This window comes from Sus scrofa, chromosome 15 (genome assembly GCF_000003025.6).
Source record: "Sus scrofa isolate TJ Tabasco breed Duroc chromosome 15, Sscrofa11.1, whole genome shotgun sequence".
Taxonomy (NCBI): domain Eukaryota; kingdom Metazoa; phylum Chordata; class Mammalia; order Artiodactyla; family Suidae; genus Sus; species Sus scrofa.
Genome location: NC_010457.5, coordinates 47,760,430 through 47,787,720, shown reverse-complemented (window position 1 = coordinate 47,787,720; position 27,291 = coordinate 47,760,430). Strand labels below are relative to the sequence as shown.

The 27,291-nt window shown below is 46.0% G+C and overlaps 1 protein-coding gene across 20 annotated transcripts in view; it reads left to right on the top strand.

The window, feature by feature from the left end:
* Positions 1-27,291, top strand: part of TACC1 (transforming acidic coiled-coil containing protein 1) — a 112,122-nt gene that overhangs the window by 73,480 nt on the left and 11,351 nt on the right. For 7 of the 20 annotated variants that reach the window (XM_021075690.1, XM_021075693.1, XM_021075683.1 and 4 more), the window contains 8 exons: positions 1,217-2,342; positions 6,741-6,801; positions 9,484-9,604; positions 12,524-12,576; positions 20,160-20,285; positions 23,436-23,512; positions 25,562-25,605; positions 27,109-27,269. In XM_021075690.1, coding sequence (XP_020931349.1) covers positions 1,217-2,342; positions 6,741-6,801; positions 9,484-9,604; positions 12,524-12,576; positions 20,160-20,285; positions 23,436-23,512; positions 25,562-25,605; positions 27,109-27,269 — 1,769 coding nt within the window. Of the gene's footprint in view, positions 1-1,216; positions 2,343-5,030; positions 5,067-6,740; positions 6,802-9,483; positions 9,692-12,523; positions 12,577-20,159; positions 20,286-23,435; positions 23,513-25,561; positions 25,606-27,108; positions 27,270-27,291 lie in introns of all 20 variants that reach the window. The other 13 variants (XM_021075676.1, XM_021075692.1, XM_021075686.1 and 10 more) reach the window with 4 other exon arrangements.

The window sequence follows — 27,291 nt, the reverse complement described above, 5'->3', positions numbered from 1 at the left end:
TTCTAGACTAGGATTAGGATTAGGAGGTAGGACTAGACGGTCATCTCTGAGTTTCCCTTAAATCATGAGATACTGAGATAACCAGTTTCCTCACTTTTTGCTGCTACTTTATTATTACTTCAGATCTCTAAGTTAGGCATGCAGTGTCTCAGAAATACCCTCATTTTCACTTTCCTGATTGCAGTGTTTCTCCTAATAAGACCCCAATTTAAAAGGATCTTTAATTTTCACCAATGATTTGAGACAATTTCTGGCCTAAGAGAGGGAACTTGTAAAGAAAAAAAATGTTACTGTTTTATGATCTGTGTCTTATTAAAATAAGGGCTGTTTGTTCTCAAAGCCATTTTTCTGTTGCTCCTTTTTTAAATTAGTTTCTTTATTTGGTTCTTCTTTTAGTTTATAAAAGTATGTAGAGAAGTTATTCTGAGCAGGCCATGATGAGTTTTTCATTTAATTTTAAAACAGTCCAGTTCTTTAAATTCTACTCTGGGGGAGAAGTTTTACTTATTTTAAACATCCAGAGATTAAAATCTGCTTACTGCATAAAAATCCAGGCAGTCAGGCAGTGCTTGGGAACTATGTCAGTGGCAGATCAGATCTCTCTGCCTAAGCTGTCAGTGTCCAGAATTTCTTCTAGACCAGTTATTTTAACCTATGAATTTTAGCATATTAGTATGCTTTGCAGAGGGCCCATGATCTTTTCCTAAATAGCTCTGCTTGGTATAATTATTATTTGTATAACTTGGTTATTTGCATAACTTGAATAATGCACACACACCGTTTGGGATGGAAATTTTTCTTTCTAAGTCCACACGTGTGACATATGGAAGTTCCTGGGCCGGGGGTAAAATGGAGCTACAGCTGCTGGCCTACACCATAGCCATAGCAATGCCAGATCCGAGCTGTAGCTTGCAGCAGCACTGTATCCTTAACGCACTGAGTAAGGCCAGGGATTGAACCCACATCCTCACAGATACTGTGTTGGGTTCTTAACCTGCTGAGCCACAACAGGAACTCTGAAAACCTCATTTTAGGGTGTAGTACCAGCTGTGCCCTTTCAGGCCACACCGCCATCCCTGCCGAACTGTAGGGAAGCTGGTAAAAGCAAAGAGGGAAGGGCGTCCTGTCTATCTCTCTGTGGATTCTGCTAGTAGAGAATATTGATCAGTGCCGAAAAGATAATTTGTTGATAGGTGGCCTTTGTGTTTTGTTCCAGATTCACAAGAAGTGGACGAACATCTGGTGGCAGAAGTGGTAGAAAAATTTTCAACAGAGGCTTGTTCTAGACCCTCGGAACACGAGGTGGCTCCACGGGCTGCTGCAGACTCTTCCCCCATCAAGGATCTCAGAGAAGAACCTGAACACGATGTTAGCAAAATCTCAATAGTGAGGCCATTTTCCATAGAAACCAAGAAGCCCACAGATGTCCTGGCAGCGCTTGGAACAAAAGCAGCTCATGGCAGCACCCCTGCTGTCTTAGGCGAGGCGGCAGCCCCCCGCTCAGTGGGTGGCACCCAGGACAAGGCGATGACAGAGGACAATGTGGGGGTCACGCTGGGGGCTTCCACGGAGGTCGACCTGAAGACGGGGAGCACAGGCCCGGAGCCCGCAGTTGGCAGAAGCAGGCTGAGGAAGCCCAAGCCCGTACCCCTGAGGAAGAAGGCAATTGGCAGCGAGTTCTTGGGTTCCGACCTGGCTCTGGAGGGCACGCACCTCCCCAGGCCGTCCTGCCGGTTCGGTCCTGATGAGGTGGCTGAGAATTCCAGCCCTTCCCGACTAGGAGTTGCCAGGATCCAGAAACATCCCCCTGCAGTTAAGGAGAGGCCAGGCGTCCCTAGTAGTGACACCAACGACTCAGGGTTTGAGGTGCTTGAGGAGGCAAGGGGCTCACCTCTGAGGCTCCAGTTGGATTTCGCAGAAGACGTGGAAGATGCAGAGTCCAGGGAATCCCTCCCGCAAAAACTGGGCAGGAAGCTGGGGAACAGACTGACCCCCGAGGTCAGGAAAGACTGCTCTGGGGAGCCAGTGGGTGCCAAAGATTTGGAGTTGCTTCCAGGCCTGGCTGCAGAGGATGCTCCCGGCCTCCGAGACTCTCCGCCGTTGGACCCCCATCCCTGGGAAAGCCCTGGCCTTGGTCCCTTTGGAAGCCCCTCCATCCTGCAGCACTGCCCCCCGCTCCCCTCTCAGGGCTCCTACTGCTTCGACCAGGATGACATTGACGAATCCCTGGATCCCTTTAAACCCACTCTGACTTTAACAGGCAGTGACTTTGTGTCTCCTGCCGGTAATCATATCAGTGAAATCTTAGAGTCACCCAAGAAGCCAAAGTCACGTTTAATAACGTGAGTGAGGATGGGTGGGGGTGTTGCGTTCTGTCCTCCTTGTGAGTTTGGCAGCCACTGCTTTTGGTTTTGGTGAACAAAGTTCTCTCGGAGGTGCCCCAGGGCAGACAGCAAGCTCGTAACTTCCTACTGCAGTCTTCACTGTTTACCTAATTCTGGTGTGGAGTCCCATGTACCAGAGGTTTCCTTCTTGTCTGCCTTGCTTCTGAACCCCTCAGCTTATTCAGTCAAGTTCTTTTTCCCTCCCACCTTGGGTACTTTTTTCCTGTTCAATAAAAAAGAGCATGTTGGAGTTCCCACTGTGGCACAGTGGGTTAAGAATCTGTTTGCTGCAGAGCTGAGGGTTGGATCCCTGGCCAGGTGCAGTGGGTTAATAGATGTGGCAATGCCACAGCTGCAGCTCAGAATCAGTCTCTGGCTTAGGAACTTAGGGTTTTCAGAAATCCTGTCTGAGCTGTCAGGAATCATTTTATACACAGGATTTTTTATATGCTTGTATTTTTATGCAAGTATCAGTGCCAGTCGCCATCTTCAGACTCTCTGTGGGTAAAAGAAAAATTCCAAGTGTGCAAGTCACCTGTGTAGTGTCAGTAACACGTGGGAAAGGGTCTTATAGAAGTCTTTTCACTTGAGCTCTGGTTTTTGATGGAAACAAACTCACCACTAAAAGGTGTGAGAATTCTTATGTCTCCTGGTAAAGCTTCTGGCTCTATTAGTGAGGAGGTGAAAAAAAAAAGTCAAGAATATATTTTAAACAGTTGCCCAGATCTGACTGAATTAGTCCATTAGTCTTTTGTCATGTGAAATCTTTCTCCTGACTCCCCTCTTCTGTGAAATCTGGAGCTACTTTTGCAAGGTCCTTGGAGCTCTCAGAATGGTCACCCTCAGGCCATGGTCCGTGTCACGTTTCAGTTTAAATTTGTCACAAAGTTCCTTATCACAAAACTTGAGTCAACCATCTTTCTCAGTGGTCCTCTGACATCTTACTAAAAATTAGATGTAAAGAAGGACCCGTGACATGGAGGATGAAATAGGGAAAGGGAAGGTGAGAAGAAATGCTTCTTGTCACCACAGCCCAGCTGGGACAGTGATCTCCAGCATGACTGTGACTTAAAGGAAAATGCCGGGTGGCCTGGTGATTGGCACCAGAGAAAAAGGTTTAAAGAGCTGAGCGTTATCAGTCAGGACCAAAAAGCTTGAGGAAGGTAGGAACTGGTCCTTCCGCAGCCCCAGAACATTCCCTAGAACATCCGGAAGAAATGAAATGTCATTCGTAGTTCTCAATCTGTTCTTTGGTTATAGATGAGCAGTTAAATGGTTGCTGAAAAGTATTTTGGATCAGGTGTCCTCAGAGTACTCTTATGTGGCTCAGGTTAGTTACCTACGTCTAGACAGTGCCCAGGGGATGCGATGGCCAGGCTTTGCCTGGGTGCTTTCTAACATGGGCTACCCTAGGTATGGGCAGTCCTTCCCAGCGGGGTGGATAAGGGGTCACTGGGGGGCTCCCTTCATTTGCTTGTTGAGGGCGTGCAGTTGTGCGTTCAGGTTGCAAAAGAGCCAGTCAGGGCCAGAGGGAGAGGAGTTATCCTACACCTGTTTTCTGCAGCACCGAGCACTGTCTCCCCAGTCCTGCCACCCTCACCTGCTAGCATTTTCCTCCTGTTATGTTTTTGATGAATGGACTTCTTGATCTAAAAACCTTAGAGATTTTTTAAAGAAACTCATATGTAGCCAAAGTTCTTGGCTCCTCATCCTTTCTGCAGAAGGGTGCTCAACCCCTTGTGTAACTCTGGGATTTTCTTTAGCACATCCCCTCATTGTAGAAATATACAGGTGGAGGTAGACTCTAGCGGAAAGTTAGAGGTTCTGATAACCATACTTGTGTGACTTCTTAAAAGATGATGTAAGTCACTTCTCAGATTCTTTTTCCATAAACATCATCCTATGATTTGGATTTTGTGGACCAAATAAGGTAAATTATTTAAAACCACTTTGTTGGAGTTCCCATCATGGCTCAGTGGTAATGACCCCAACTAGTATCCATGAGGACACAGGTTCGATCCCTGGCCTTGCTCAGTGGGTTAAGGATCCGACGTTGCTGTGAGCTGTGGTATAGAGCACAGATGTGGCTCAGATCTGGAATTGCTGTGGCTGTGGTGTAAGCTGGCAGCTGTAGCTCTGATTGGACCCCTAGCCTGGGAACCTCCATATGCCTAAAAAAACAAAAACAAACAAAAAAAAGTAAACGTACTCAGGTTCTCTGGTGGCGCAGCAGGTTAAAGATCCGGCGTGAGTCACTGCTTTGGTGTGGGTTCGATCCCTGGCCTGGGAACTTCCTTGTGCCGTGGGCACGGGCAAAAAGAAAAAAAAAAAAAAAAGAGAGAGAGAGAGAGTAAACATACTCCGCAGTCATGTTTTATACATTTACAAGTATTTGAGAGTTTACTCTTCATCTGTGCATTTGACTGTCTGGCAGTTCCAAGTTTTTCTACCACGTCCTTACTCCTGATAATCATTCACTCACGAGTGGTAACAGTCACCAGGATGACATTTTTAATTTGTGTCTCACCTCATAGAGAGGGTTTTGCAGTCTCTATGTCTGCCAGACTAGAGAGAAGTATTCCAGGCTTTACATGATTTTTCTCTCCATCTGTCTCTTTCCTGTCTCTAATTTCGTTGGTGCCTCAGGACCTCTGAACAAGTGAAATTTCTCTGTTTTCTGTTGTAAGTACCCCCACTGTTGTTTTCCGTTTCTCGCTGGGACCTTTGGCAGCTCCCCCGCCGCCTCCCTACCCCCAGCATCTCTTCATAGCATGTTGGCCTCCCTTTCTGAGTTTGATCTTCTGGTGGTTTTGTGCATTTCATTTGCTGCCCCATGAGTCAGCTGAGCCTTGCAGTCTGTGCCTCAGGGAGAGGAGGTGGGCCCTCCCACCTCAGGTGCCAGAGCTTGCATTCCCCGGCTTGGCACGCCCCATGTGGCGCTGCGCTGCTGCGTGCTGGCTTGGCCCCCCATCACCCCCGCAGTGTTTGAGGAACTGCTCTGCTATTTAATGTCAGAAACAATTGATGTTTTTGATGATAGGAGAAGGTGGCCGCCTTGGAGCAAGAGATACATTTCATCTTGAGTTTGGTGGCAGGGGTGACTTTCAGGCCTGGAAAGAAAACCAGGCACTAGGGGGTGGCACCTAGGTATGCTGGTCTTTGCCTTTGCCCCACAGAACAAGAAAGACTTGCAGGGGTCAGAGTGTTGGTACTGGAAATTTTAAGTTCATCATAATGGAACAGGAGTTCCCATTGTGGCTCAGTGGGTTAAGGACCCGACGTAGTGTCCGTGAGGATGCGGTTTTGATCCGTGGCCTCGATCAGTGGGTTAAGGATCTGGTGTTGCTGTGAGCTGATGTGGCTCAGATCCTGAGTTTCTCTGGCTGTGGTGTAGGCCTGAAACTGCAGCTCTGATTCAGCCGTAGCCTGGGAACTACCATATGCCACAGATGTGGCCATAAAAAGAAAAAAAAAAAAGAAAGAAAGAAAGAAAGAAAGAAATGAAAAAGAAAAGAAAAAACAAACAAACAAAAAACAGAACAGAATCTGAACTAGCCTTTGGATCACAAAGTTTGTACCAGCTTAGGAGTTCCCACTGTGACACAACAGGATCAGTGGTGTTTCTGCAGCACCAGGACGCACAGTGGTTTAAAAGATCTGGTGTTGCCACAGCTGCGGTGCAGGCCGCAACTTCGGCTTGGATCTGATCCCTGGCCTGGGAAGTCCATATGCTTTGGGGCAGCTAACAAAAACAGAACCAGCTTAAATACAGCAGGTGCTTTGAGCTTCCCCTGTTCTGGCCCTGACGTTCGCTTTCCATCTTCCTACGTAATAAGAATGATAACACTTTACTCAGGTATTTTTATTTCATCCCTTCTGTTGCCCAGCCCTCCTCTGTGAGCACACAGGTCTGGAGCTGTCTTACCAGACTCCCGTGGCTCTTAGTACAATAAAGAATTTCTAAAGAACGTGGTCCGGCGTGGTAATTTTTCTAGCAAATACCAAAGCTACGTGAGTGCAGGTCAGGTGACCCGACCGTCTCCAGGTGCTGGGGCTACTCTGGGAAAGGCTACTGCTGGTATACAAGTAGTGACCCAGGGGCCTGGGTCCTGGTGGTTAGCCTCCCGCAGAAACAAGTGGGGCGGTCACTGAATCACAGTTCTTTGCTTGCCCTGTCTCCTGGGAGAAGATCCAGAGACGGGAAGGTGCTCCCATGTCTGCTTGTACACATGTGACTCGTGTGGGGCTGCTTGCTTCGGCTTCTGTCTGCACACTCCGCCGCCCGCTCCATCTCCTAGCTCCGAGGCTGTCAATGTGATTCCAAACCGGCCTGGTGTCTTGTTTGTCTTTTCCCAGGAGTGGCTGTAAGGTGAAGAAATATGAAGCCCAGTCTCTTGCTTTGGATGGGTGTTCTCAGGTAAGTCTGTCCCTGCCCCCCCGGACAGTGTCTTCATGGGTGGTGACTAAAGAAGATTTTCCCACGGGGATCTGAGAGCTCAGCTGTGTGGCAACCAGTTCCCAGATGCTTGGCCTCCTAAGATGATCTGAGAAGGCCTCTGAAGACAAGGGATCCTTTGCAGTTACTCTTTTCCCACTTTTTCGGTAAAGTCCCTCTCACCCGTCTCGTTCTCAGTCTCATCGCTAAGGTGCATCACCACTGGGTGTGAAACTTCTGGGGCCCCAAAAGGGAGTGGATTTGAAATATTGGTGTAATACATATATATATATGTATGTATGTATATATGTTTTGGCCTCACCCTCAGCATGCAGCCGTTCTGGGGCCAGGGATCAAACCCTGGCCACAGCAACAACAGTGCTAGATCCTTAACCCACTGAGCCACCAGGGAACTCCTGGATAATATGTTTTTTAAGTCAGATGGTTTTCCACTTTATTGCTTTCAACAAAATAGAACCTGAATGGTCAGCAGATAGATGATTATAAATAATTTTTGACGCAAAGGTATATGCCAATTATATCTCAATTTAAAAGACAATTATTGATGATAGAATTTTTTGGTTCATAACTTGGAAAGGGCTTCAAAGAATTGAGATGTTTTTGTTATAAAACTTCCTTTTGTTTCATCTACTTATATAAGTAAGACTTCTGGCTTCTTATTGATTATAATTATAAAATGAAAAACAGGAGTAAAATTGATACTGACTTTTGTTTCATTCTAGCAGCACATATTTTTCAGTGATAAATAATTAATTGGGAAACACAAAAAAGCCAAAAGTCTGGACCCATTTGATTGCAATGAGATCCTTTATTTTTGCCTTTTAAAACTTTTTTTCAGTGTAACTGTGATTACAAAAATATGCTCATTGGTTAATAGAATCCATTTTAAGTTTAATTAATTAATTAATTAATTTATTTATTTATTTATTTATTTTTGTCTTTTGTTGTTGTTGTTGCTATTTCTTGGGCCGCTCCCGCGGCATATGGAGGTTCCCAGGCTAGGGGTTGAATCGGAGCTGTAGCCACCGGCCTACGCCACAGCCACAGCAACGCAGGATCCGAGCCGCGTCTGCAACCTACACCACAGCTCACGGCAACGCCGGATCGTTAACCCACTGAGCAAGGGCAGGGACCGAACCCGCAACCTCATGGTTCCTAGTCGGATTCGTTAACCACTGCGCCACAACAGGAACTCCTTAAGGTTAATTTAAACCAAAAACTTGGAACATGGTTTAAGATTTTGAAAAACCAAAAAGATTTGCAATTTCATTGCTTCTTCATCTATTACAATGTATAAAGTATTCATCTTCACATGCTGCTAAAACAGGCAGCAAGAATCATGAAAAATTTACCTTTGACTTACTTCAGGAAAAAGACACATTGCATTGTAAAAGTTTTTAAAAATTGATGCAACAAAATTGTAATTGATGTCCATTTTTTAAAAATCTACTTTCATTTTCTGTTGCACTTATCAGACACTGTAATATTTTTAGACTAAATTGTGCATTTGTCATAATGATGACCCTCCATAAGAAAAAATGTTAGCACTTACAGAGACTTATGGTCAATAGAGAAAAAATTTTAAACAAATAGGAGAGCATTAAATGACATTCAAGCATGCAAATGCATTTCTTTGGAATAATTTCTTGATGGAAGTAGAGAGGAAATGCAAATTCAGAGAGGGGAAGGAATGATGTAAGTTTCTATTAAAGAGCTTGTTCATGTTTGATTTTTTAAATCAGAAAGTATCAAATAACGATTAAATTAATAAGCAAAATTCATATTTAAAATATAACAGAATTTGTTTATTTTGTATCTGTATGAGAGTATGGATGTTCTCTAAAGTTAATTATTAAAATTTGTAATAATTTTATGATGTATATAAGTCAGATCATCATGCTGCACACCTTAAAGTTATACAGTGCTTTGTGTCACTTACATCAAGAAAACCAGAAGGACAAATAAATAAGCAAACAAATAATGCATAGCAGATATTGTATCCCTTGTGACTATTTGAACTTCTACTCAGAGGTTTTTATTTTTTGTTTAATTTTTAGGGCTGCACCAGTGGCATATGAAAATCCCCAAGCGAGGGGTCGAATTGGAGCTGCAGCTGCCGGCCTGCACCACAGCCACAGTATTGCCAGATCCGAGCCGCATCTGCGATCGATGCTGCAGCTTGTGGGCAACACCAGATTCTTAACCCACTGAGCGAGGTCAGGGATTGAACCCGCATCCTCATGAATACGGGTTCTTAACCCCCGGAGCCACAATGGAAACGCTTACTCAGATTTTGGATGTCACCTGAAAATACGAAGGAGTACATAAATTTCCCCAAAAAACTTTAGGAGCAGTCTGAGCAGAATACATGAGAACCACTGCCTTCAACCACGTAAACATCTTGCTTATGAATTTAGACTAGAAAAGCTTAATTTTTTCAAACCTCAAGTTGAAATCACAGAAGCAAGGTCCTAGAAAATACAGCCTTTTCTGACTCAGAGGCTGCAGCTTCTTTCCTGGATTGTCCCCCAACCTGGGGACAATGTCCGTTGCTCAGTGGCCGCTGCGTGGCCATCCCTGTGAGGTGGCCTTCCCCTTGGTTTGCCCTCCTAAACGGTAGCATTTTCTCTCTTGCCTTCCCAGGATGAAGGAGCAGTGATCTCCCAGATTTCTGACATTTCCAACAGGGATGGCCACGCAACAGATGAGGAGAAGCTGGCGTCCACGACCTGCGGTCAGAAACCCACCGGGGCCGAGGGGAAAGGTGAGCCAGAGGAAGACCTGGAGTACTTTGACTGTTCCCATGTTCCCGTGTCTGCCATAAATCATACGTTTTCATCCTCAGAAGCAGGTACGGAAGCTTATCTTCATCTCTCTAATGTACATAAGCAATTGAAATGCCTGGAAGCCCAGAGCAGGAGATGCCTTAGAGAGATTAGAGAACCTTTGAAGAGTAGATTAGGTCCCTGATCTGGACTTTGCCTGGAGAAGAGACACACAAGGATGTCTGGAAGCGCTAGGGATGCGTGGATAAGTGTGGCGGGATGTACGGAGACACCCATGTGTCAGCCTGCTTCCATCTGGTCACATCCTAAAGTAAAGTGTCATGTACCCATGTTGTGATTTTGGGGTCCTTGTTTCACGGGCAGAAATACTAACAACAACATGTATAGTTACTTCTATGTACAGGCACTGCTCTTAGTGCTTCTTGTGTATTCGGTCACTTCTCAATAGGCCAGCATTCTCTTTCCCCCTTTTCAGAGCGAGCAGGTGAAGCCAAAGTTAAGTAACTCGGCCAAGATCACTTGTCTAGTTGGTGGGAGGGCTAGAAGTCTAGTTCTCAGCAGTCTGGTTCCACATTCCTCTAACCACAAAGCTAACGTTGTAATGGGATAGTTTTCATCACACCCGACTATTATCAATGTTTCTGCTCACAGATGTGGTGGATGGAAACCGACCAGTGCCCTACAGAATCCTTCTTCATGTTCTGATGCAGACCTAGACTAACCTGTGCTGAAACTTCTGTCTTCCGCTTTTGAACCTTCTAGATCCGAGGCCCTTTTCCAGGTTGCAAGCTGTGTCGTGTCCTTACCCGTGACTTGTGAAATGTTTAGCGCCACGTTCCTGACTCCATTAGACATTATTTAAGAGCTCAGGCCTTCAGTGGTGTATTGTAGTGTGGGGCTTTAAAAAATTTTAAAAATCACCATCTATCATCTAACCAGAGAAGCAGGTAGAAATCTGGACTCTGTGAGGTTATCTCTCCAGCCACCCCACCTACCTCAGTCTCAGTTTCCCATCTGTCAAGTAAACATGCCAGGCACTGTTATTTCCTCCCAGGCCTCTTTCTGCCCTGATATTCTCCCCGACAACCCTTTTTGCCAGGTCCTTTTATGCCCCCTGCACTCGTCACATGGGATCTTCTGTTACCTACACTTATTCTCGTGTGTGAAACACCTCTTCACCATCTCCTATAGAAATTATGCCCATCCTTGGAGTTCCCATTGTGGTTCAGCAGGTTCAGAGCCTGACATAGTGTCTGTGAGGATGTTGGTTCAGTCCCTGGCCCTGCTCAGTGGGGTGCCACTGCACGTAGGTCACAGATGTGGCTCAGATCCAGTGTTGCCTTGGCTGTGGCCACGGTGTAGGCTGGCAGCTGCAGCTCCATTTTGACCCCTAGCCTGGGAACTTCCATATGCTGCAGGTGTGGCCCTAAAAAGAAAAAAATACAAAAAGGAAATTCTGCTCAACCTTTCAGGCCTGTCTCAGGTCACTTGGGTCCCAGCACATTTCTTCCCATGTCCCCCATTCCCTGTATTAATTTTGGAAGGTATCTTTGACAAACTTCTTGGGATTGAGGACTGTGAGTGACTCATCTAGGACTTTCCTCTGGTGTAGGTGCACGGTCCATGTTTGTTGAATGATCTCCTTCCTTATGAGGAGGAAATTCCTTTGGCAGAAGTTTACAGAGCCAACAGCACAGCTCCCATGAACACTGTCAGAACCAATGATTAGCCGTGTCATGAAGCCAGGGCCTTGCAGGGGTGGGAGGGGACAGAGGTGGGATTGGCAAAGCCAAGTCTGTCTCCTGGGAGGTCACCTTCAGGCTTGCTCTTGATAGATGCATCCACAGCTGTGCCCTAGGAAACCTCACATGGGGATGGGAGGGAACCAGCCACGTCTTTGAAATGCCCAGTAGCTCTCTGTGAGTAGAGGGCTAGTAGGAATACGAGGTCATCCCAAGGAGTTTGGGCTTTATTGGTGTAGGGGAGCCATGGAAGGTTTTTAAGCAGAATAGTGCTGGTCACATTTGTGTTTCAAATAGTTCATTATTGACAGGTTGTACACTAAAGTAGTAATTTGTGATTGCATATTGAGGAGTTGCTTTAGCGTTTCGTGTGCTTCTCCATATTTAAATTTTTTTGTTCAATGAGTTAAAGCATGTTCCTTTAATTAGAAAAGGCATAGTGTTGGTTTCTCTAAAATGTTGCCTCTCTGGTGTTTTCATGTGGTGCAATAGATTAAGGATCCAGTGTTGTCACTGCAGGGACTTGGGTCACTGCTGTGGCATGGGTTCAGTCCCCGGTCTAGGAACTTCCACATCCCCTGGGCACAACACTCCCCCTACACCACAAAAAAATAAATAAATAAAATGTTGCCTCTGGGCAGTGGAATGGAGACAAGGAAACCAGTTTGAAGGATACAGGGAGGATAAGGCGTTTAGTTTTCAGGCTTCGAAGTTTAGAGCTTTTTGTTTTATCTGCTACATTTATTAGTTTGACCGAGGGTACCCTTTGGGGCTGGAGTGTAGATTCATCACCAATGTGGTGACGGTATAGCTTTCAGTGTTTCCCATTTCTGAAATGACCCTGTGGTTAGTACAATTCCTTTGCAAAACTTCTCATGGACACCAGGGGGCAGCCTTGACCATCCTCTCCACCTGAAGCCCTGGTTCCCTTTATGGCCGACTAACCCGCCCCTCTTTCTCCTGGCTGATTGGGACTTTGAGCACAGACAGCACAGCACCAGCAGAATGCAGTGTGCCTTTGGAAATCTTGAGATGCTGTCGGTAGGTCTGTAGATGTCCTTCCGGGCCTGCGCTGTGGTGTCCCAGAGTATCTCACTGGGAGGGAACATCAGCCACTTCGTGGGATGACTGTAAAAATGATTGTCTGTGTTGTAGGCATGGAGAAAGAGATGAGCCTGAAGATGGAGAAGGATGGATCCACCATGCCCGTGAGTGTCCACACCTGTGGGGCAGGGTGGGGGAGCGCAAGGGTTTTCGGTGTTTGCTTTGAAGCCCGTGTTAATTCAGTACCTACATTCTAGTCACTGTTGGTAACAGGAATGGAATATAAGTAAAGCCCAGATTCTTCATTTGAGGAGCTTCTGGCCTCTCTCAGGTGCCCAAGGATGTGACCATCCGCCCTTAGACTCAAGCCAGGCATCCTGAGATGTTCTCTGGGAGAAAAATAATATGTTTCTAACTTTGTATATTGATTGCATGTTAAGATAATTATATTTTGGATATGTTGAGTAAATTAAATTATATTATTAAAATAATTTTCACCTGTTACCTGGTGGCTGAGTGTGTTAAGGATCCAGCATTGGAGTTCCTGTTGTGGCTGAGTGGTAACGAACCCAACTAGTATCCATGAGGATGTGGGTTCGGATCCCTGGCCCCACTCAGTGGTTTAAGGATCTGGCATTGCTATGAACTGCAGTGTAGGTCACAGACACAGTTCAGATACTGAGTTGCTGTGGCTGTGGTTTAGGCTGGCAGCTGCAGCTCCAATTTGACCCCTAGCCTGAGAATTTCCATATGCCTTGAGTTTAGACCTAAAAAGACCAAAAACAAAAACAACAACAACAACAACAAAAAATGGGCAGGGGTGGGGAGGATGCGGCATTGGCACTGTCTATGACTCAGGTTGTGGTATAGGTTCCATCCCTGGCCCGGGAACTTGTGCATGCCATAGGCATGGCCAAAAAAAATTAATTTCACCTGTTTTCTTCTTACTTTTCAAATGTGGCTTACAGAAAAATTTTAAATTACATAGTTTGCATTACATTTCCTTCCAGCAGCTCTATATCTTCTGTAGTAGATACAGACTAGAAACCAGCGTTCCCTGCAGTGAACATTACAGCAGGATTTGTCCCAGGGCCGGAGGCACCAGGGCTGACCGCCTGCATGGCAGGTGTCAGGAAGGCTGGATTTGAGCTAATTGAAAACTTTTTTTTTTAACTTTTAGACTTACAAAAAATAGTACAAAGAATTCCTGTAATTCTTGCACTGTGCTCCTCAAATGTTAATATTTTCTGTAATCACAGTGCCGTTCTGTAATCACAGTGCCGTTATCGGAATCAGGTAACACTGATTATTATTAACACAGTTACACGGTATTATTGCCCATTCTCTAAGTATTCAAGTCTTATGACCTTCTGGCGCAGGATCCATCGCAGGACCCTGTGTGGCATCCGTCCACACATTTGGTTTCCTTCCATTCCTGGCAGTTCCTCACAGTCTGTCTGTGTCCTTCCTGACCTTGACACTTTAGAATCGTGCTGGTCATGGTCAGTTGTTTTGTAGAATATCTTTCAGTTCGGGCTTATTCACTGTTTCCTGGTGATCAAGTTCAGTATCATGCATTTTGGGCACGTGCACATCAAAAGCGACCTTGTGAATGTCAGCACGTCCCATTATAGGTGGAACTGACCTTCACCACGTGGTTAGGGTGGTACCTTCCAGGTTTCTCCTCTTGAACTAAGTTTTAACTTAGTTAAGAATGGAATCTGCCAGGTAGATAAGACAGTAAAGTGATGCAGGAGAGTTGTTCTGGCCAAAGACAGGAGAGGAGGTGTGTACTTTATAAGAATTTGTAAGGCTGAATAATTGCATGTGATCGGAGGGTACTATTCATATGATAGGTGAGGCCAGGCCGCCAGGGCCATGGATATCATGCCGGGAGACTTGGAATTCATGGCAAAATTGGTAGGTAACCACTGTGGGGTTTTAAGTACGGAGCATCGTAATCTGGTAGTTCAGAGGGTGGAGTGGAGGCTGAGACTTAGGTAGAGGCATCACTGCTTGGTGGCATCAGGAGTGGCCCTGGTGGCTAGAGAATCTGTGAGGGCCACTCAAAATTTCTGCCTTGGACATCTAGTGGTCAGTGTTGCTGATAACAACCAGAGGGGCCTTGTTTCAACAGGTCCACCGTCCACCTCGTTGTCTAAGCCACAAACCTGGGGTCATCTTGGACGCCTCCTTCCATTAGATTCCCACCAGCAAGGTCTCTGGTTTCTGCATCCAGAAACCATATGTTGGAAACCCTTCTGTTTTTGTGGAGCCTGTGGCCCGCCACTAGTCTTCTTAAATATAGTGGTAATTTCCCAGCAAATTTCCCCCTTCCCAGGTTAGTCTCCTCTCCTTCTCCATAAGCCAGGTGGTTCCCCTTGATTCAAACCCCTTCGTTGGATTCCTTTGTGGTTTTGTTTTGTTTTGTTTTGTTTTTTGGCCGCCCTGCAGTATGTGGAGTTACCAGAGCAGGGATCAGATCCAAACCACAGTTGCATCTTAAGCCACATCTATGGCAATGCCAGATCCTTAACCCACTGTGCTGGGCTGGGGATCGAATCTGAGTCCCAGTGCTCCCAAGATGCCGCTGATCCTGTTGTGCCACAGTGGGAACTCTTCCCTGTTCTTTGGGCTAAGCTCAGACGCTGCATTGAGCCTGCCTCCCTTCCACATCTGCCGTTCGGCAGCCACCCCCCCCACCACCACACACTTGCCCAGCCAAGCAGGGTTCCTTTCCATTGTGGGTACGTGCCCTTTTGAGTTGCTCTCCGTCTTTCCCACAAGACCACTAGTTTGATGAGGGTGGGAGGACGTGACTGCCTTGCTCACAGCTGCACCACAGCACCTACCGCAGTAAACACTGCTGGACGGGGCAGTCAGTAAAATTAGGAATAGAGGAGGGGGTGGAATTGTAGAAGTCCATTTTTAGATGTGGCTTGAGACACCTGCGGGACCTGTTTCTCAGTTCACATTTCCTGTAGGCAGTGATGAGTACATAGCATGGGCTCAAGGAAACCCTGGGTTGGTTTGGCTTTAATAGGCCTGAGGGCCCTTAGCACACAGGGGTTAGTTGAAGCTGTAGGATTCAGTGAATTTGTGATTGAAACATTCTTCACCTTGATCCACAGTAAAAATATATTTTGCATCTTGGCTGATAGATACATATGACACTTCTCAACACATGTATTTGTGTGTGTATATATTGTGTGTGTATATATTTTTTCTTTTGGCTGTGTGCATGGCTTGCAAAAGCTCCCAGGCCAGGGATCATACCCAAGCCACAGCAGTGACAATGCCAGATCCTTAACCATTAGACCGTCAGGAAACTCCCATGCCTCTGTAAAACAAGTTGCACAAAACAGTATCTACCTTTCTTCGTGTGATTCACTCTGATTTTTTTCTTTCCCATTTCACTTTTTAATTCCTACTGATTGGCCCTGTAAACTTCTCATGACTCATGGTTAGGCTGTGCCCCCGTGTTTGCCTGGAGTGCATAGAATGAGCACCATGGAGGTAGACCGTGGGGGAAGAGCCGGTGGACCCCGGGCACAGGGCTCCCAAGGGCCTCACACAGCAGTGACAGCTCTTTCTGGATGAAAATCACTTTGGGGAGCCAGGTCACATAATCCCAACATCACCACTGCGGCTAATGGCACAGTCACTTCTGGGGGGCCCTGAGGCCTCCCTCCTGCATGTAATGAAGTGTCCCCTCATCTGTGAGAGGGGGTACCTGATGTGCTCCCCCACCCCGCTCCCCAAACCAAGTCTGGGTGTTGCTTTGAAAAGTAATCCCAGTTGCAGTCTTGAGCCAGCACTGGGGGGTGGCCAGGCCCAGATAGCTAAGGCCACAGGACCATCAGTGGGGCCTTAGGACTCATCTTGGAAGTTCCCGTTGTGGCTCAGTGGGTTGAGAACCTGACATAGTGTCCATGAGGATGTGGGTTCAATCCTTTGCCATGTTCAATGAGTTAAGGATCTGGCATTGCCGTGGGCTGTGCTGTCGGTCACAGATGCAGCTTGGATCCTGCAGGTGTGGCCCTAAACAGTCTCTTGCTTTTCAGCTATTGGTCTGCAGTATTTTTCACTTAGAAGGCAATTTATTTTTTTATTTTTATTTTGTTTAGAATGGATGTTTATTTGGCCACAGCCACAGCAGTGACTTAATATGGGATCTCAGTTCCTAGACCAGGGAATGAACCTGGGCCCCAGAGGTGAAAGTGCTGTATCCTAACCACCAGACCACCAGGGAACCCCCTTATTTATTTATTTTTTAAGAAATCTAAAAAACTGAGTTCACTTGGCATTTCTAGCATGTCTCTGTGAGATGTGGCGGGGGTGCCACTGCGCCAGCAGGTTCAAAGTCACGTGGGATGAGTGTGACGGATTGGGGGTGCAGGTTCTCTCTTCCACAAGGATGGGAACAGAGAGTGACTTTGTGGCTTCTGTGCTCACTGTGAACTTGCAGCCCAGACTCTCAAGTCCCACTGTCTGTAGCCAGGCCTTTGTGGGTCCTCGACGGTGAATGCTTGGTGGGACAGGAAGGAGAACAGGGGACATGAAACAGGGTCCTTTTGGAAGGATATGATTGCTCTGATTGATTTAGTATCTTTTTCTGTTTTTTTTTTTTTTTTTTTTTTTTTTTCTTTTTCGGCTGCACTTGCAGCATATGGAAGTTCCCAGGCCAGGGATTGAATCTGAGCCACAGTTGCGACCTACACCACAGCTGTGGCAGCTCTGGATCCTTTAACCCTCTGTGCCTGGCCGAGGATTATATCCGAACCTCTGTAGCAACCCAAGCCTTTCAGTCAGATTCTTAACCCGCCGTGCCACAGCAGGAACTCCTTGATTTGTATCTTTATTAAACATGGACTAGATTGCCCAGCCCAAGAAGAGAGGGTTGGGCTGGTTTTTATGATGGTAAATCCTGTAGGCTTTCTGTGCTATTTGATAAACAGTATAAAGGGCTGAGGAATGTAAAAAGCGAAATCCTAGAGGGCTGGAAAAGGTGGCTAAAATGGGCCGCAGCTATAAATTCCTCATAAGAGCTGTTGCATTTTGAGTTCATGAGGCTTGTGGCCTGGGCAGCTACAGAGCCCACTTACCTGGGCGTATTTGTCCCCAACTAAGGCCTGAGCTTCCAGCTCCGAGCTGCCTGGTTCAAACTCCTTTAATGGGTGGGGTGAATTCACTTCTCCTCTGGTGGACGAGTGCCATGCGGAACTGGAGAACTGACGATACTTTCCTTACTGGGGAAACGTGGCTTATTTCCCAGATTGTTGCTACCGTGAGGGTCATGGGAGGCACAGGGGGCCGGTTTCCTAGAATTGACGTGGGGATTCCAGTTGAGAATAATAAGCACAAAAGAGTGAGTTAAGATGTACTAATTTAGAGTGGGAAATGTAACAAGGTGGGATATGTCACTCCAGGCCACTTCCATGGGAGGCAAGACTGGGGGTGGTTCCTTGCTGAGAAGCACAGCACAGGAGGTAAAGGGGATGACTCTGATGTCCAGTGTTTCAGTGACCTGCAGCACACGGTCGTGGCACCAGCATGTCTGTTAGGAACCTGGGGTGGCTTCACTTCTCTGGTGGACGAGTGACCTGTAGTCTCCCACAGGCTGTGGTCCAGGTAGTGGCCAGGGTTGAAGTCCCCTCCAGGCTCATTTTGGGTGGGTGGATCCGCTTCCAGGCTTTCATGTGGCTCTTGGCAGAGGGGGGCTCTTCCTTTCCATGTGGCCTCTCCCTCTAGCTTTTCAGAGCTGGAGCTTGCTGTAAACAGTGACACCCCATGACTTTCACTTTCTTCTGTTCTTCTGTTCTTTAGAAGTGGGTCACTGGGTCCGGCCTAATGTTGGGGGGAAGGAGGCTTCACAAAAGGATTAGTACAGGCGGTGGGCTTGTTGGGGCCATTTTAGGGGCTGTGGCAACAAGTGACTTCTGGCTCTAGTGATGGGTCTCACCCAAGCTAGTGTCTTTTGGGGGAACTGTGGGCTTCTGTCTGCAAGATGGGCTGCCCTCTCCCAAATGGTACTGGAACGGGCAGTGGCAGCTCATGGCTTTTGCATTTCCCTTTTCTGTGGCCTAAGCCAGGGCTTTGTTCATTGGACCTTCAGATGAGGGCTCTGAAGCTGCATGCAAAACCGTGTGTGTGTGTGTGTGTGTGTGTGTGTGTGCCTTTTGCAGAGAGGTTGAGTCCACAAGGACCCTGAAAAGTTTACAAACCACTGGTCCCGGTTGACCTGGGACTTCCTTTTCAAGCTCAGGTCAAACATAAGACCAGAGAGCTGATTGATTATAATCAATAACTAATTGATCAGTTATGCTGACACTTAAGATTAAGATTTTTCCCTAATCCTAACCCTAACTCTAATAATTTAAAAAAAAGAAACATTCCCAGGTCACTTTATCTGGCATTTTGGATGTTATTAGATCAGATTTTTTTTCCCATTGATACATAAAGTTTACTTAACAAGGTTTGCTTCCACATTGGTGCTGGGAGCCTGGTCTTCTAGTGCCCAGGGGCCATTAACGCCTAAAAATCCTTCTTAGGAAGAAAACCTATAAAGTCCATGTTCTTGTGAAAAGCAAAATCCTAACCAAGTGTGGCTCTTGGGAACCCATGTTTGTGGCAAAGGTAAGAAGGTGAGGGGCTGCTGGAGGGGAACTGAAAACTCAGTGGCAGGAAGACCCAGGCCATGAACATGCAGCCCAGACCCTGCTGTCTGTGCCCTCAGCATCGCTGGTCCCTATATGCCATGGAGTCACCCTGAGGTAGGGTCGGAATCACACGTATTTGCCATTTCTACCTCCTGAGGCCTGAAAGTCATTTGAGAAACGTTTCCATCCAAAGTAGCTTAATAATAGTACAGATAAAGCATCCAGTGTGTAAAAAGGTTGACACTTTCTTTTTAGTTTTTAAAGTTTTTTTGAAGTACAGTTGATTTACAGCTTTGTGTTCATTTCTGCTGTACAGCAAAGTGATTCAGTTATACATATACAAGCATCCATTCTTTTTCAGATTCTTTTCCCATCCAGGTTATTGAGTAGAATTCCCTGTGCTGTACAGCAGGTCCCCGTTGACCATCCATGCCATAGAGAATAGTGAGTACATGCCAATCCCAAACCCCCGATCCATCCCTTTGGTGACCATAAGTTTGTTTTTGAAGTCTGTGAGTCTGTTTCTCTTTTGTAATTAAGTTGACTGGTATCATTTTTAAAAATTAAATTTCACATGTAAATGATAGCATGTGGTATTTGTCTTTCTCCATCTGCCTTGCTTCACTTAGTGTGATCATTTCCAGGTCCAAGGTTGACGCTTTTGAAATTTCTTTACATGGAACCCATCACCCCCAGGGATCCCCAGCTTCACGAGACACTTAACCATGATGATTTTCTCTTTTATGCATGTGACTCTTTTTGGCCCAGCCACACAATAATTACACTTTCTCCTTTTTAGATAAGAAGAGAACGTCTCTAGGCTGTCTGTTCAAACAGGAGCTAAGACCTTCCTTCTAATCATTAGAACAGTTTTCCCAGACCTTAATATAACTAGATGTGGTTTGGTTGGTTTTGTTGTTATTGTTTTTAAGCTTCCCTTTGCTGTTTTTTTGTTTGTTTTTGTTTTTTTCCTTCAAACATGTTTTTAAAGGGTGTGACCAGTTTAGTCAGGAGGAAGTTACAGAAGGATGTTTGAGGTTAAGAAGCTGATGACCAGACGTGTGACCTGTGACCTCTTCCGCCCACAGGGAACCTTGGAGGCCCCGATGGAGAAGGCTCCTGTGTCCGTGGCCTGCGGAGGGGAGAGCCCCCTGGACGGCATCTGCCTCAGTGAATCAGACAAGACCGCCGTGCTCACCCTGATCAGAGAAGAGGTAACGGCTTCCCTGCTCTGTCCACTTTGGGCTCCACCGCTTTGTCAAGCCCACGTGCCAGCAGGTGGATTCCTTCTGTGCTGGTTTGGGTTCTCCCTTCCCAGCTAGAAGCTCCTGTTTCCTGCACCTGTAGCTCATCTAAGGGGCTCACTGGGAAACCCCACATTGGTGCTGGAGTCCCGGCCTTCCGGTGCCCAGCAAAGCTGACCTTAAGAATTTTTGTACACTTCTTTGTCTTTTGGCCTTGAAGTTTCAAATATGGAATTTGGCCACCTTAACCCACATAGGTAACTGTATCAGGGCCTTCATTTCACAGAGGATATATGCTCATGCCTAAAAATTCCTTAAATTTCACTTTGTATTTTATTTTTTAGGCCATGCCCTTGGCATGTGGAAGTTCCTGGGTTAGGGATTGAACCTGTACTACAGCAGTGACCCAAGCGGCTGCAGTGACAAAGCCAGATCCTTAACCCACTGCCTCACAAAGGAACTCTGAAAATTCCTTAAATTTTAGACTTGTCGGAATATAACATTGTTTCTTACCTACCTCTCTTCTTTAATTAAGCAGTTCAGCTCTCATATTCCTGTATCATGTTGACAGAATGTCTTCTGTTCAAAATAGACCACTGCTAGGCCTTTCCTGGGTGATCTGAAAAATATGAAAGAAACTGTTAGACACTATTAGTCTGTTACTACCCTCTCCTGTTGTTTCTGTACTTTATTTTATGTCTGGTTTGTTTTTATTTTTCTTAAGATTTTTATTTTTTCCATTATAGTTGATATACTTCTATCAATTTCTACTATACAGCAGTGACCTGGTCATACCTATATGTATATATTTTTTCTCACATCATCCTCCATCACGTTCCATTGCAAGTAACTAGATATAGTTCCTAGTGCTACACAGCAGGATTTCATTGCTTATCCACTCCAAATGCAGTAGTTGGCCAGAGGCGCAATAGATAACCCATCTGACCACAGTTTGTGTATTTCTTGATGATTCCGTCTTTTAAAAAAATTTCTATTGACGTGTAGTTAATACACAATGTCGTGTTAATTTCGGCTGTCCAGCAAAGTGATTCAGTTATACTGTACACATATCCATTCCCATATAGGTTATCACAGAATATTGAGCAGATTTCCCTGTGCTATGCAGCAGGTCCCCTTTGAGCATCCATTCCATATGCAATAGTATGCATATGCCAATTCCAAGCTCCCAGTCCATCCCTCCCCCTCACCTTTCCCTGATCATTTTTTTTAGATGCCACATGTAAGGGGTATCATATGATACTTGTCTTTCTCTGTCTGACTTCACTTAGTATGATAATCTCTAAGTCCATCCGTGTTGCTGCAAATGGCATTATTTCGTTCTTTTTTTTTTTTTTTTTTGTCTTTTTAGGTCCACACCCGTGGCATATGGAGGTTCCCAGGCTAGGGGTTGAATCAAAGCTGTAGCTGCCAGCCTACACCACAGCTCATAGCAATGCCAGATCCTTAACCCACTGAGCGAGGCCAGGGATCAAATCTGGGTCTTCACAGATACTAGTCGGGTTCATTAACTGCTGAGCTACAACAGGAACTCCTTTCATTCTTTTTATGGATGAGTAATATGCCATTATAGGTATGTACCACCTCTTTATCCATCCCTCTATCAATAGACATTTAGTTTGCCTCCATGTCTTGGCTGTTGTAAATAGTGCTTCAGTGAACATAGCGATGTATGTATCTTTTTGAATTATGATTTTTTCTGGATAGATGCCCAGGAGTGGGATTGCTGGATCATATGCTAGTTCTGTGTTTAGTTTTTTGAGGAACCTCCATACTGTTTTCCATAGAGGAGGCACCAATTTACATTCCCACCAACAGTGTAGGAGGGTTTCCTTTTCTCTGCACCCTCTCTAGCATTTATTGTTTATAGACTTTTTGATGATGGCCATTCAGACCAGTGTGAGGTGATACCTCATTATAGTATTGATTTACATTAGGTTTCACCTTTTTTTTTTTTTTTAAGATTATCCCCTCTGTGTAGCAATTTTATTTTTATAATATAAGAGTAATTAAATACCTCTGACCTAAGTCTTTCAAACCTTTAAAACACAGCAATAGGTTGATAATATGGGGAGTCAGCTAGTCCTGTTGTTGAAACTTGAGAGCTGTGGTAAGGAGGTCCCACAAAGTCTTATAAATGAGAAAAACAACTTCATTTTTCTCCTGAGAATTAAAATTACGAGAGGACCACCAAATGCATCAGAGCAAAGATGTGCCTGGTCCCTTGAAGCAGACAGGCTGATTTCTAGTTCTTGAGATTCTGATGAATGGCATCAAAAGAAAGAAAGAAAGTACCAGAGAGAAGCACAGAGACATGTAATCAAAGGAGAATAGCAGATGCCCTTCTAAGCTCTGTGCAGAGCAAGTGGAGTTTGAGGTCATGAATCTAGAGTATTAGCGCCAGCGTCCCAAACATAGGGATACAGGTTCTGACGAGCAAGATCTTGCATCTCCTGAGGCACTGAACTTCCCAGCCCCATCCTGACTCAGCCTGAAATCTCTGCAGAAAGATAGTGTCTGGTTATGCCAGCTCCTGCCGCTCTGATTTTGTGGCCATTTCAGTTTTTGTCCTGATTAAATCGGTGCTCTGGCACCTACCTTGGTTAAGGTGAGCCTCTGCCAGACGTGGCTTAGCTGGTGACCTGATGCAACAGTGTTCTGGGCTGAGAGCCAGACCCTGACCGAGGTGCAGTGCACAGAGGTTGTAATTACCACTTGGACCTTTCCTAGGAGACGTTCTGCTCACTTTCACTCTGATGACCACATTCCAGCTTCCTGTGTGGCTGAGAGCAATTCCCCCAGTTTGTGACAGCTTTATATCCAGATGTGGAGGCATACATTCTTTTGGCGGGGGCCGGGGGGGGGAACACCCCTATGGCATGCAGAAGTTCCCAAGCCATGGATCAAATCTGTGCCACAACAGTGGCAATGCTTGATCCTTAACCCACTGGGCCACCAGGGAACTCCAAGGCTTACATCCTTAATGTAGATTGAATAACTTGGGGTGGACCTGGTTGTGTGTTGTTTTTAGTCTCTAACCTTAAATTCAAACTGTAAGAAAGTGAATAGGTAAAACCAAGCTTTATCTCCTTTGTAATCTAGATAATCACTAAAGAGATTGAAGCAAATGAATGGAAGAAAAAATATGAAGAAACCCGACAAGAAGTCTTGGAGATGAGGTTAGCCTGGAGGTTTGGGGGATGGGATGGGTACCTTTTGCAGTTATTAGATTTAACTCAAAGGAAGTGATGACAGTATCCTCTTTCCATAGAACCAGCTGATGAGAACTTCAGGGCGTTGCTAGTTGCACCTGAACTTGTGATTGATGATGTCATTTCATGAGTACTGCTGACCACTTACATATTCAAATGCTGTAGCTTATTTTGGATTGTTCAGAACGTTACAAATAAGCAGAGCCCACATAGCTGTCTTTTGAAAGGACCAATGTGTGCAGAAACATCCATTTTCAATAGAGTAATAAGATTTTTATTGACATATTCAGTTATGGAAGCATTATGATTTATAATCTTTTTCTAAAATGAGTTACACACGGTAGCTTCAGATTTCATAACAACGAAATAGATGATAAAAAGCATATCCACAGGAAATAAAAGACTTTAAATTAAAATCCTTTTATTTTTGCTGCTCACTCCCTAGAATTAGCAGCTGTGAAATTACTAAAGATGGCATCAAAGAGTGGGGGGTGGGAGCATAAATAACTTAGAAACAGAGCAGTCAGCACTTGAATGATTAAGAAACATTTTCAGTATGATCACTCTAATTTGTGGCCCTTGTATTTTTTGGGTTTTTAAGCATTTACTGGAGTTAAGTCCCTGAGCCGGCATCATGGGGAGGAAAGCACAGTCCCTGATCTTGGGGAGCTCACAGCAGCTCCCCAAGATGCAGGGTCAAAGTGATGGGCACCGGCAGTGAGGAGTGGGGGAGTGGTCACTTTTCACTGAAGGGCCACAGGGAGACGCCCCCAACCCTGGACAGGGTTGGGAAAAGATTGAACTTTGCACAAAGAAAGGTTAACATGGCAGGGTGATCTTGAAAGATCTTAGAATAACTAAAATACTTCTGAAATTAAGACAATAAAATAAAACCTTGTTAACATAAAAAAAAATGCACAACTTGAAAGTTGAGAGTTAAGTTTTATTTGGGGCAAAATTAGGACATTAGCATCTCAGGTAGCCCTGAGAAACAGCTTGGAGGAAGGGAGGAGGAGCCAGGATGCATAGGAGTCTTTGCAACTAAGGGCCAGTAGTAGGAACCAAAGAGGTCTGGGCTCCCTGAAATCATTCCTCGGATATGCACCTCAACTCTGGGTGGGGGGCAGTATCCTGAGTTTTTACAGCCCTCAGGACTCACCGGCTCACCCTTGGAGGTGGCTGTGTTCGCAGATGACTGTGACATCCTTTGTTTTGTTGACTTATCTAGAGCCCAGGTGGCAGTATTCCCAAAGAGGAAAGAGGGACTATCAGGATATATGTGATAAAGGTGAGGGGAGGTGCGTGCAGCCGAGCACACCTTTCATGGAAACTTGCTGCTGGTCTCATGAAGGTCACTGCTAGTCACAGGCATCAGTCATCCCGAAGGATTTCAGTGTTTTTCTAGATATGAAGAGATGCAAGAATTGGGCTCATAAATCTTCTCCTAAAAATATCTGACTATCTGAAGACCTGTTCTTCCAGTTTTCCCAGAGCACAGAGTGCCTCACTGCTGAGCTCCACTCAGGGAGCGCTTTGGGTCAGCAGGGCAATGGCTCACGATTTAATCCATGTAGAGGCTGATGGCAAGTGCCAAACTCCAGTTCACAAGCTGGATCTAAATCTGACAGCCTTTAAGTGGATTGGGGCCAGGAAAGCCTGAACTCAGATCAGGTCTCTTGGGAAGAGCCCCAAGAATGTCTGTAATACGATTACTCCATAAAAGAGTCACTGGAGCAGAGTTAATGGGTCACCTGGAGAGCGTTCACGCAGGTGAGGAGAAAAGGCAAAGGTAGTTGTTTCTATAAACAGTGAAAGGCTGGTTAAACATAAAATCGTGAGAAAAAGTTTTTTGAACATTCACAAGCCTTATGTTAAATGTGAAAAAGAAGAGCCCCCAAAGCAGGTAACTGGGCTTTGTGAATTTGTCAGCACATCAGTGTGTAGAATTGTTTGGGGCAGCATTTCTCCACCTTCTACTGTCTGACAGCTCTCTCTTCTTTTGTTTGTTTGCTTCAGGAAAATTGTGGCCGAGTATGAGAAGACCATTGCCCAAATGATCGGTAAGGAAATTTCTTTCTTGGGTGTAAGCCTGAGGCTGCAAAGGTGATTTTTTTTTTTTTTTTTGGTCTTTTCTGGGGCTGCACCCGTGGCATATGGAGGTTCCCAGGCTAGGGGTCGAATTGGAGCCTGTAGCCACTGGCCTACGCCAGAGCCACAGCAACGCAGGATCCGAGCCGCCTCTGCGACCTACACCACAGCTCACGGCAACGCCGGATCCTTAACCCACTGAGCAAGGCCAGGGATCGAACCCACAACCTCATGGTTCCTAGTCCGATTCGTTAACCACTGAGCCGTGATGTGAACTCCCCAAAGATGATTTTTAAATCAGAACATAAACCTCTGCCCATCACTAAGACACAGCCGATCCTCATCATGTGCAGTAGTTAAGGAAGTGCCCACAAACACCGAGTTAGTTTTGCTTCTCAGGAGAGCATAGGGTTCCCGAGAGCCTGTGCTCACCAGGTTTTTGCCCATACATAACCTTGCCCTGTGTTTCTGTCTAAAGACACCTTATTTAGTCTATATTGTCGACTTGTTAACATGGAGCTCACAGCCGATGGTGCTGCATCTCGTGTCTGGATGCTGCCCACCTGGCACATGGGCTTCCCCCAAGTTCCCTCTCATATCAGTCTTAGGACACAACATGGCACTTCAGCCTGGGCTTGGGGCAGTTTCCAGATCACCAGCAGGAAGCACAAAAGTGCAAAAAAAAACCTGGCCTTAAGTAGACCGAAGAGGATGCTTGTTCACATACGAAACAACACAGAATGTCTCCTTTGTCCTCGGACAGGAGGGTCTTACCAGGTGACCCCAGTTCTTAGCTCTGTGTCCCCAAACAGCCGGGAAGGACCCACACATATTGATTTGGTGTCATATATGCGTTTTAGGGAACAGGCAGATCTCAGATACAGCCATTGCGAATAATGAGCATCCACTGCATTAGGTCCATGTTAGTGGGCAGCACACACTTGACTTCCAGCACCAGGGTCATGGTGTCTCGTGTCCTTTGTGGCCCCAGGACGGGGGAGGCCTCTGTTTCAGTCCTCACTCTGATGCAAGCTTTGCTTTCCCTGCGTCAGACCCACTGGTGCCTTTAGAAAGGGCAGCGCTTTACCCTCCTGCATTGAATTGAGAACCTCTTGTAGCCCCTGTTGTAAGGACCAGCTCCCTACGTCAGAGTCGGGTCTTTCCAAGAGGATGTTTTCTGCCGTCCACACCTCTGGCCACTTGGTCAGCTGCGCGAGCTCCTGCCCCTGGGCCTCTGCTCCAATCTCTCCTCTGCCAGAGGCCGCTGGGTCTGAAAAGCCACCACAACCCCCACTTCTTGCCCTGCTGTTTCTCCTGCATCACCAGTCGCTGCATCTCCCTGCCAGCATGTCAGTGCTAAGGGTGGAAGCTTTGCCACCTTCCCTGCTGGGCCCCCACCCAGGGTGCTGCCTGGGGGATGGGAGGGGGGCAGCTGTCAAGTGTTTGTCCCCCTTGCTCTTGACCATGATCCACAGAAGATGAACAGAGGGCGAGTATGACCTCCCAGAAGAGCTTCCAGCAGCTGAGCATGGAGAAGGAGCAGGCGCTGGCCGACCTCAACTCCGTGGAGAGGTCCCTCTCCGACCTCTTCAGGCGATATGAGAACCTGAAAGGCGTCCTGGAGGGGTTCAAGAAGGTAGCCTGGCCCTTGCCTTCTG